A 12,054-nucleotide genomic window follows, 5' to 3' on the forward strand; every position below is an offset into this window, starting at 1 on the left:
AGGAGGTGAGCTCTCAGTAGGGCCCCGAAGGGAGGAAGAGAGCTAGCTTGGTGGATGGGCAGAGGGAGGGCATTCCAGGCCCGGGGGATGAGACAAATGGCAGCAAACCCTGTGACTCCCTGGTCCGTGCCCTAACCCTATGCAGCAGACAAATGGCAGCAAACCTTGTGACTCCCTAGCCCGTGCCCTAACCCTATGCAGCCAATCAATCAATCAATCGTATTTATTGAGCGCTTACTGTGTGCCGAGCACTGTACTAAGCGCTTGAGAAGTACAAGTTGGCAACATATAGAGACAGTCCCTACCCAACAGTGGGCTCACAGTCTAGAAGGGGTAGACAGATATGTGCAACTCAGTAAAACCCTTAATAATAACTGTAGTATTTATTAATCACTTACCCTATACCGGGTACTGAACCAAGCGCAAATCGGGTTGGACACAGTCCCTGTCCCACGTGGGGCTCACAGTCTCAATTACAGATGAGGTAGCTGAGGCCCAGAGAAGTGAAGTGACCTATCCAAGGTCACACAGCAGACAAGTGGCAGAACCTGGATTAGAACCCACGACCTTTGACCCAAAGGCCCATGCTCTATCCGTTACACCACAGCTGCTTCTCTTCTTTCCCAAGGGTGGGGTGAGCATGTGACTTCTAGACTGTGAGCCCACTGTTGGGTAGGGACCGCCTCTATATGTTGCCAACTTGTACTTCCCAAGCGCTTAGTACAGTGCTCTGCACACAGTAAGCGCTCAATAAATACTATTGAATGAATGAATGTGAAATGTTTTCCCAGGGTAATTTTTTTCAATGGTGTTTGTTTAGCACTTACTATGTGCCAGGCACTGTACTAAGAGAAACAGTGTGGCTCAGTGGAAAAGAGCCCAGGCTTTGGAGTTAGAGGTCATGGGTTCAAACCCCAGCTCCACCAATTGTCAACTGTGTGACTTTGGGCAAGTCACTTAACTTCTCTGTGCCTCAGTTACCTCATCTGTAAAATGGGGATTAAGACTGTGAGCCCCACGTGGGACACCTGATCACCTTGTAACCTCCCCAGTGCTTAGAAAGGTGCTTTGCACAGAGTAAGCGCTTAATAAATGCCATCATTATTACTAATCACAGGGCAGATCAATCAATCAATCGCCCCCCGTCCTACCTCCTTTCCCTCCCCACAGCACTTGTATATATGTTTGTACAGATTTATTACTCTATTTTACTTGTACATATTTACTATTCTATTAATTTTGTTAATGATGTGTATCTAGCTGTACTTGTATTTATTCTGATGGCGTGACCCCTGTCCACGGGGCCATATCTATATGTTGCCAACTTGTACTTCCCAAGCGCTTGGTACAGTGCTCTGCACACAGTAAGCACTCAATAAATACGATTGATTGAATGAATGAATGCTACTATTTGCAGAGCACTGTACAAAGCGCTCAGGAGAGTACAGTACAACAGAATTAACAGACACGTTCCCTGCCCATAAGGAACCGTCTCTCTATGTTGCCGACTTGTATTTCTCAAGCGCTTAGTACAGTGCTCTGCACACAGTAAGCGCTCAATAAATATGACTGAATGAATGAATGAATGGTCATGGGTTCAAATCCCAACTCCCCCACATGTCTCCTGTGTGACCTTGGGCAAGTCACTTAACTTCTCTGAGCCTCAGTTACCTCATCTGTAAAATGGGGATTAAGACTGTGAGCCCCATGTGGGACAACTTGATCACCTTGTATCCCCCCCAGCGCTCAGAACAGTGCTCTGCACATAGTAAGCCCTTAACAAATGCCAATATTATATTATAATATTATATTATTATATTATATTATATGTTGTTATGTTATGTTTTATATTATATTATTATATTATATTATATATTATGTTATGTTATGTTTTATATTTTATTATTATATTATATTATATTATATTATATTATATTATATTATATTATATTATATTATATTATATATAAGGAGCTACAAGATAATCAGGGTGGACACAGTCCATGTCCTATGTGGGGCTCACAGATGAGGTGATTGAGGCACAGAGAAGTGCAGTGATTTGCCCAAAGTCACACAGCAGACAAGGAGCAGAGCTGGGATTAGAACCCAGGCTCTCTGAATCCCAGGCCCGTGCTCTTTCCACTAGGCCACACTGCCTATCAAGTCAGGTAGGGAGGACATATCAACAGTTTACAAAGGGGTTTGGGGTTAGAGCCATGGATCAAGTATCAATTCTGGGTCACCGGAGAGAGAGTTGGGGGTATTGGGTGGGCGACCCCTCATCACGAGGGTGGCCACATGTATCAGACAGACCCTCCAAGCAACCTAGTACCTCTCTTGGACAGAGAGCAGCATGGCCTATTGAAAAAAACCCCGGGCTTGGGAGTCAGAGGTCGTGGGTTCTAATCCCGGCCCCGCCACGGGCCAGCTGTGTGACCTTGGGCAAGTCACTTCACTTCTCTGGGCCTCAGCTACCTCATCTGGAAAATGGGGACTAAAACAGAGAACCCCATGTGGGATCACTTCACTTCTCTGTGCCTCAGTTACCTCATCTGGAAAATGGGGATTAAGACTGTGAGCCCCACATGGGACAACCTGATCACCTTGTATCCCCCCCAGCACTTAGGACAGTGCTTCGCACATAGTAAGCGCTTAACAAATGCCGTCATTATTATTATTATTATAAGGACTGTGCCCAATCTGATCCTCTTGTACTTCCCCCAGCGCTTCTTACAGTGCCTGGCCTTGTGGAAAGAGCAGGGGCATGGGAGTCAGAGGACCCGGGTTCTAATCCCTGCTCTTCCACGTGTCTGCCATGTGATGTTGGGTGAGTCACTGAAATTCTCTGTGCCCCAGTTTACTCATCTGTAAAATGGGGATTAAATCTTACTCCCCCCTACTTAGACTGTGAGCCCCAGGTGGGACAGGGATTGTGTCCAACCTGATAAACTCTAATCCAGTGCTTAGAAAAGTGCTTGCTACATAGTAAGTGCTTAACAAGTACCATAATACATGTTTTGCTGTCTGTCTCCCCACTTCTAGACTGTGAGCCCATTGTGGGCAGGGAGGTTCTCTCTTTGTTGCTGAATTGTCCTTCCCAAGCACTTAGTACAGTGCTCTGCACACAGTAAGCGCTCAATAAATATGATATAATGAATGAATGAATATGATTAATAATAATAATGATAATGATGGCATTTATTAAGCGCTTACTATGTGCAAAACACTGTTCTAAGCACTGAGGAGGTTACAAGGTAATCAGGTTGCCCTACGGGGGGGCTCACAGTCTTAGCTGGCTCAGTGGAAAGAGCATGGGCTCTGGAGTCAGAGGTCAGAGGTTCAAATCCTGGCTCCGCCAATTGTCAGCTGTGTGACTTTGGGCAAGTCACTTAACTTCTCTGTGCCTCAGTTACCTCAACTGTAAAACAGGGATTAAGACTGCGAGCCCCCATGGGACAACCTGATCACCTTGTAACCTCCTCAGTGCTTAGAACAGTGCTTTGTACATAGTAAGCACTTAATAAATGCCATCATTATTATTATCATTATTTTACAGATGAGGTATCTGTGGCACAGAGAAGTTAAGTGACTTACCCAAAGTCACACAGCTGACAATTGGCAGAGCCGGGGTTTGAACCCACGACCTCTGACTCCAAAGCCCGGGCTCTTTCCACTGAGCCACGCTGCTTCTCCGTGATTATTACTATTTCTTATTATTAACAAAAACTTAAAAAAAAAGGTCCAGGTTGGATGGACCAAGGGATTGACACAGGAATGGCATGGATAATGGACTGCCTTCCCTCTTCATATCCGACAATCCCTCTTTCCTACTTCAAAGCCTTTTTGAGGGCACATCTCCTCCAAGGGGCCTTCCCTGGCTAAGCCCTCTTTTCCTCTTCTCCCACTCCCTTCTGCATCACCCTCGCATATGGATTAGAGCCCTTACCCCACAGCACTTTTGTAATAGCCATAATTGATTTATTGACATCCATGTCTGTCTCCCCCTCTAGACTGTAAACTCATTTTGGGCAGGGAGCATATCTACCAACTTCTGTTATATTGTACTCACCCAAGCGCTTAGTACAGTGCTCTGCACACGGTAAGCACTCAATAAATCCACCTCATTGACTTAACTTGGCTTGGAGTTCCCTTTCAGAGAAGCAGTGTGGCTCAGTGGAAAGAGCCCGGGCTTTGGAGTCGGAGGTCATGGGTTCGAATCCTGGCTCCGCCACTTGTCAGCTGTGTGACTTTGGGCAAGTCACTTCACTTCTCTGGGCCTCAGTTCCCTCATCTGGAAAATGGGGATTAAGTCTGTGAGCCCCACGTGGGACAACTTGATTACCTTGTATCTACCCCAGTGCTTAGAACCGTGCTTTGCACATAGTAAGCGCTTAATAAATGCCGTCATTATTATTATTAATTTATTTATTTATTTTCACACCTGTCAGCTCCCAGGCTGCTTCACCTGGAAGGTGTCCTAAACCAGCAGAGACCGTTTACGAGGTAATGGGTGGGGCGGCTGTGTGATTGTGTAGCGTGGTATGGTGTGTGTGTTTGTGTCTACACATTATACGTCACCTTCATTAAACAGCTGGTTTCTCAAGCCACAGGATGCCTTCCATTCATTCCATCCTCATTTCTGATGAAATCTTCCTTACCCGTCTCAACAGACGGCGCCCATCCACCTCCACATCAAACCCATCTCAACAGACCCTTGCTTCCCAATCCACCCACCAATGTATTTATTGAGCGTTTATTGAGCACCCACGCCCTTTCAGTTTGGCTGCTAGTGATGCTGCTGCTCTGACCGGGGAGCTGATGGCCCTGGGCTGGGCTGCTATGGGCTCGTCAGGGGCAAAGATCTCAGAGGAATCGGCAAAAACCGCCCCCTCTCCCACGGCAAAATGACCATGCCGAACACCCAGCAGGCACTGCTTCACCCTCAGTTTCCAGGCCTGCAGGGTACCCACTGAACCAGAAGAAGCGCTTAGTACAGTGCTCTGCACCCAGTCAGTGCTCAATAAATACGACTGAATGAATGAATGACTGAAGAAGGCCGTGTCCCTCTAAATAACAACCAGGTGATTCTTTTGAAAAACCAGCCCAAGGTTCTGATGGTCTTCCCTGAAGTCCTCCCAAAACTACGACTTGGGGGATGTTTTTTGAATCATATTTATTGAGTACTTACTGTACACAAAGCGCTGTACTAAGCGCTTGGGAGATTACAATATAAATCAAACACATTCCCTGCCCACGGCGAGCTCAGTCTAGGGATTGGATTTAAGGAGTGCTAGTTTATTCAGGTTGGCAACTAGATCAATCAATCAATCAATCATATTTATTGAGCACTTATTGTGTGCAGAGCACTGTACTAAGCACTTGGGAAGTACAAGTTGGCAACATATAGAGACGGTCCCTACCCAACAGTGGGCTCACAGTCTAGAAGGGGGAGACAACTAGATGGGTTCTTTACTGCTCTCCTCCATACCCTCTCCCTCCTCCCATAATAATAGTGGTTTTTATTAAGCACTTACTATGTGCCAGGTACTATACTAAGCGCTGGGGTGGATACAAGCAAATCAGTTTCGACCGAGTCTCTGTCCCACACGGGGCTCACATCTTAATCCCCATTTTACAGCCGTGGTAACTGAGGTCCAGAGAAGCAAAGTGACTTATCTAAGGTCACCGAGCAGATAAGTGGCGGGGCTGGGATTAGAACGCAGGTCCTTCTGAGTCCCAGGCCCGTGCTCTAGCCACTAGGCCGCTCTGCCTCTGGTGCCCCTTTTACTTCAATCAATCAATCAATCAATCAATCATATTTATTGAGCACTTACTGTGTGCAGAGCACTGTACTAAGCGCTTGGGAAGTACAAGTTGGCAACATATAGAGACGGTCCCTACCCAACAGTGGGCTCACAGTCTAGAAGGGGGAGACAGAGAACAAAACCAAACATATTAACAAAATAAAATAAATAGAAATGGAGAGAGAGAATCAGAGAGGGGGCAGAGAAACAGAGAGACAGAGAAAGAGAGGAAGAAATAGAGAAATGGAGAGAGAGAGAGAGAGAGAGGGCAGAGAAGCAGACAGAGACAGAGAGAGAGACAAACAGGCAGAGACAGAAAGAAACAGACAAACAGGGAAACAGAGACAGAGAAACAGAGAGAGAGAGTTAATACAAGTTAATCAGGTTGGACACAGTCCCATAATCCCCATTTTACAGATGAGGTAACCGGGTCATGGAGAAGTTAAGGGACTTGCCCAAGGTCACATAACAGAGACAGGATCTGCTCAGGCTCAGATCCTTCTGATTTCCAGGCCCATGCTCTTTCCAGTAATTCAATCAATCGTGTTTATTGAGCACTTTACTGTGTGCAGAGCACTGTACTAAGAGTTTAGTAATTCTAATTTATAGATCGTCTGTAGCTCTTCACTTGTCTCCCTCTTCCAGATTTACCCTCCCTCCGTCAGTTAGCACCTCTTCATCTGTTAAATCTGTTTACTTCTCCAGCAGAAGTCGGATCGCCCTGTAACTCACCGGAGGCAACTTTAAAGATGTGTTTGAGGGGAGAGAGGTTGGAGCTGCTCTTTAAAATGAGGAAGGATTTCCACCTCCCTTGCTGGCCAAGGCCCTAACTGGTCCAAATAAATGAGTTGGGCGCCCAGAAGGCTGGATTGTCTCACTGCTGCTGCTGCTACAGTGGTGGCCAGCTGTGTAGACTGTGAGCCTGTTGCTGGGTAGGGATTATCTCTATCTGTTGCCGAATTGTACTTTCCAAGCGCTTACTACAGTGCTCTGCACACAGTAAGTGCTCAATAAATACGATTGAATGAATTGAATGAATGAAAGGCTTGCTGTAGGGGACTCTGGCTTTGAACAGGCGTGGAGCCCAACCCTTGGTCACTCCCTCCAGCTCATTGATTTGTTCACTCAGCCGATTCGATCGAGTGCTCACTGTGTGCAAAGCACTGTACTAAGCGCTAGGAAGAGTACAGTATAACAGTACACGGACACATTCCCTGCCCACAGCAAGCTTACGGTCTTGAGGGGGAGATAGACATTACTAGAAATAATTAAATTAGCGATATGCCGGTCCAGAAAGCGGGGCGTGGAGTCCGTCACCGCTCTCGTGGACACGGCTGGCGTCCTGGGAGATGGGGCCGAGGTGTTTCCCTGGCAGCGCAGTGGAGACAGAGCCTCCATGGAGGGGTAGGAGAGGGCAGGGCAGGTGGGGAGGGAGGTCACAGGAAAGGAAAATGGGAGTTTCGAGACTGAAAGCTCATTGTGGGCAGGGAATGTGTCTGTTGACTGCTATATGGTACTCTCTCAAGTGATGATGATGATAGCATTTATTAAGCACTTACTATGTGCAAAGCACAGTTCTAAGCACTGGGGAAGTTACAAGGTGATCAGGTTGTCCCACGGGGGGCTCACAGTCTTCATCCCCATTTTACAAATGAGGTCACTGAGGCACAGAGAAGTTAAGTGACTTGCCCAAAGTCACACAGCTGACATTTGGCGGAGCCGGGATTCAAACCCACGAACTCTGATTCCAAAGCCCGGGCTCTTTCCACTGAGCCATGCTTCTTCTTTAGTGCATAGTACAGAGCTCTGCACACAGTTATCACTCAAAAAATATGACTGAATGGCTGAGTTGGAGACAGAGAGTAGGAGAACAGAGAAGACGGTAAGTAACTCCCTACCTCTCCCAACCTTTAAAGTTCCCTTGCAAAACTGCCCCCACACTATTTTCCGTCGAACTAATCAATCAATCAATCAGTCGTATTTATTGAGCGCTTACTGTGTGCAGAGCACTGTACTAAGCACTTGGGAAGTACAAGTTGGCAGCATATAGAGACGGTCCCTACCCAACAGTGGGCTCACAGTCTAGAAGGGGGAGACAGAGAACAAAACAAAACATATTAACAAAATAAAATAAATAGAATAATGACTCAGGAGACACAACATTACCCCACGCTCACAACTACAGCCTCCACAAGGCTTTCCTGAAACAAGCACTTGTAACAGTAACAACAGCTCGAACAGACATAAATGACTTTCACATCAGTGATCTCATTTTCCCCCCATTACCTCCCTGAGGGGCAGGGAGGGGCAGGTATTACGATCCCCATTTTACAGACGAGGATACTGAGACCCAAAGAGATTAAGTGACTCACCCAAGTTCCCACCGCAGGCCAAAAATATTGATCCCAAGTGTCCAAACTCTAAGCAATGGGATGAGCCGGGGATGTCTACTGTGGGTCAATGGGCCCTCTATCAACCCCCATCTTGTCACTTCACTTCTGTATGCCTCAGTTTTCTCATCTGTAAAATGGGGATTAAGACTGTGACAGAGACTGTGTCCAACCTCATCATCATCATCATCAATCGTATTTATTGAGCGCTTACTGTGTGCAGAGCACTGTACTAAGCGCTTGGGAAGTACAAGTTGGCAACATATAGAGACAGTCCCTACCCAACAGGGGGCTCACAGTCTAAAAGGGGGAGACAGAGAACAAAACCAAACATACTAACAAAATAAAATAAATAGAATATGTACAAGTAAAATAAATAAATAAATAAATAGAGTAACAAATATGTGCAAACGTATATACATATATACAGGTGCCTGATTATCTTGTATCTATCCCAGTGCTTAGTATAGTGCCTGCCACATAGTATGTGCTTCACAAACACCACTATTACGAGTAGTAGCATTATTAAATACTCATCAAACAGAAACTCCTTCCCATCGGCTTTAAAGCACTTAACCACTTTTGCCCCCTCGTACCTCACCTCACTGCTCTCCTACTACAACCCAGTCCACACATTTCGCTCCTCTAATGCTAACCTTCTCACTGTACCTCATTCTCATCTATCTCACCCACATCCTCCCTCTGGCCTGGAAAGCCTTCCCTCCTCAAGTGTGACAGATAATTACCCTCCCCACCTTTAAAGCCTTACTGAAGACACATCTTCTCCAAGAAGCCTTCCCCAACTAAGCTCTCCTCTCCTTTCTCCCACACCCTTCTAGTTCGGTCCCTTTATTCATCCCCCCAACCCCATCCCAGCCCCACAGCACTTACGTACACACATGTAATTTATTCATTTATATTAATATTTGTCTCCAGTTCTAGGCTCGTCATGGGCCGGGAATGTGTCTATCATTATAGTGCACTCTGTACAGTGCTCTGCACACCGTAAGCACTCAATAAATACAACTGACTGACTTACCTGGGGCCAGTAGTCATGGTTTCCCAAGGCGGGAAACACCTGTAGGCTAGGAAAGAGGCTCCGGACGGTGGCCGTCATGTTGGCGATGACACTGATGACCATGTTGGTGGACAGTTCTTGCACCGGTACATGAGGAGGGCTGTCCCTGGGAGGACATGGTTCAATCAATCAATCCATCAATCATTCAATCACACTTTAGATCTGTGACCTCTGGACACTTGATAGCTGTCCCACTCCCAACCCCACAGCGCTTACGTCCAAATCTTTAAATTATATATTATAAATTCTGCTGGTAATAGCAATAACAATAATATTTGTTAAGCGCCTATTTTGTGCCAGGCACTGTACTAAGCACTGGGGTAGAGGCAAGATAATTGGGTCAAACACAAACACAGTCCCTGTCCCACATAGGACTCACAGTCTTAATCTCCATTTTACAGGGAAGTCATGTCACTTCTCAGTGCCTCAGCCAAGAAGTCGATGGAGAATAGAAGGGGACCCAGAACTGTGAGCCCGCTGTTGGGCTGTCTCTATATGTTGCCAACTTGTACTTCCCAAGCGCTTAGTACAGTGCTCTGCACACAGTAAGCGCTCAATAAATTTTATTGAATGAATGAATGAATGAGTCTTGGGGGACTCCCACAGTTACGGGGTAAGAGGCAGAGGAGGAGCCCATGAAAGAGGTCAGAGAGGTGGGAGGAAAACCAGGAAAAGACAGTGTCGGAGAAGCCAAGGTTGGATAACTGAGGCACAGAATAGTGAAGTGATTTGCCCAAGGAGCCCCAGCCGAGCAGACGTGCTTAGAACAGTGCTTTGCACATAGTAAGCGCTTAATAAATGCCATTATAAAAAGTGTGAAGCAAGGATTAGAACCCAGGTCCTCTGGCTCCCAAGCCCGTGCTCTTTCCACTAGACCATGCTGCTTCTAAATTACCTACTTATCCTTTTAGATGACTGTCTCCCCACCTAGACTGAAAATTCGTTATGGACAGGAAACGTCACCTAATTCTCTTATATTGTAATCTCCAAAGTGCTCGGTATAGTGCTCTGCACTTAGCAAGCGCTCAGTAAATACCATCGATTGATTGGTGACTGTGCGCAGTACCACTCCATTCTATGATATTTCCTCAAGGGCTTTAGAAAAGTTTCTCTTAGTCAGTCAGTGGTATTTATTGAGCGCTTACTCTGATTCATTCAATCATATTTATTGAGCGCTTACTGTGTGCAGAGCACTGGGCTAAGCGTTTGGGAAGTCGAAGTCGGCAACATATAGAGACGGTCCCTACCCAACAACGGGCTCACAGTCTAGAAGTCCACAACTACCCACTCCTCCAGATGGGTTAGGCAGTCTATACCCTCATTGTGTTACCCCACAGCTTGGACCACATCTCCTTCCTCCCCATATTCCGATCCCTCCTAAAATTACATCTCTTCCAACACGCTTTCCCTGATTAATTTCCCAGAACTGAGACATACTATCTCTTTAGCAAACTCTTGGATAGAGCACAGGCATGGGAGTAAGAAGATCATGGGTTCTAATCCTGGCTCCGCTACTGGCCTGCTGTGTGACCTTGGACAAGTCACTTTACTTCTAGGGGGCCTCAGTGACCTCATCTGTAAAACGGGGATTGAGACCGTGAGCCCCATGTGGGACAGGGGACTGTGTCCAACTGGACTTGCTTGCCTCCATCCCAGTGCTTAGTACAGTGCCTGGTATATAGTAAGCACTTAACAAATGTGATAATTATTAGTATTATTATTACTTATGAACATTTTTCACTAACACATATGAACATATGTCCACTCAATTTATTTTGATTAGCTGTAAATATTTTTATTTCAACGTATTTATTACTCTAATTATTTTACTTGTACATATCTATTCTATTTATTTTATTTTGTTAATATATTTTGTTTTGTTCTCTGTCTCCCCCTTCTAGACTGTGAGCCCACTGTTGGGTAGGGACCGTCTCTATATGTTGCCAACTTGTACTTCCCAAGCGCTTACTACAGTGCTCTGCACACAGTAAGCGCTCAATAAATACGATTGATTCCCAAGCGCTTACTACAGTGCTCTGCGCACAGTAAGCACTCAATAAATACGATTGATTGATTGATTCTGGCTTCCTCTAAAGAGTGAATGCTCCTTGTGGGCAGGAATGGGTCACTTTACCATTCTTCACTTCCCAAATGCCTAGTGTAGAGCACGACACACACCAAGTGGTTGCTCAGTAAAAGCTGCACTGTATTAAGCGCTTGAGAGAGTACAATAGAACAGACATAGTCCCTGCCCACAAGGAGCTGACACACTAGAATGGAAACAGTGGTAAATTCCCCATGGTTAAATCTCCCAGGAGAGTTTGGGGAATGAACGGGAAGCAGGCTAAACATCATCCGGGGCAGATCGGGGGATTCTCCCCGGGAGGAATCACTCACCCCGTCCATATCATGAAGGAGGCCGGCTGGCCCGAACGGTTCATGAACCTGAGGGCTGACAAGATGAGGCGATAAGGAGAATCGCACAGGATGTCCCCAAAGGGCCCGGGGTTGGAGGCGTTGGCGCCCTTGGACGAAGAACACACCTTGGTGTGGTCATCTGTGAGGTGGTACGTGGGATCCAAATGCAAGTCCGAGATGTGCCAAAACTGACCTGCCGGAAGGGGAGAATCACAATTAGGGTATCTCTTAAGCGCTCACTATGCGTTGAGCACTGTTCTAACAGGATAATCGGGTCGGATGGGGTACCTGTCCCACACGGGCCTCCTGGTCTAACTAGGATGGAGAAGCTCCGTTCTACAGTTGAGGAGACTGCTGGGAAAGA

General features: G+C 46.3%; 1 protein-coding gene across 1 annotated transcript in view; it reads right to left on the reverse strand.

The window, feature by feature from the left end:
* SMPDL3A (sphingomyelin phosphodiesterase acid like 3A) overlaps positions 1–12,054 on the reverse strand; it is a 68,146-nt gene that overhangs the window by 39,333 nt on the left and 16,759 nt on the right. The window contains exons 2-3 of the mRNA XM_038769428.1: positions 11,670–11,883; positions 9,234–9,378 (exon numbers count right to left, since the gene is read on the reverse strand). Coding sequence (XP_038625356.1) covers positions 9,234–9,378; positions 11,670–11,883 — 359 coding nt within the window. The remainder of the gene's footprint in view (positions 1–9,233; positions 9,379–11,669; positions 11,884–12,054) is intronic.

The sequence above is a fragment of the Tachyglossus aculeatus genome, chromosome 2, assembly GCF_015852505.1.
Source record: "Tachyglossus aculeatus isolate mTacAcu1 chromosome 2, mTacAcu1.pri, whole genome shotgun sequence".
Classification (NCBI taxonomy): Eukaryota; Metazoa; Chordata; class Mammalia; order Monotremata; family Tachyglossidae; genus Tachyglossus; species Tachyglossus aculeatus.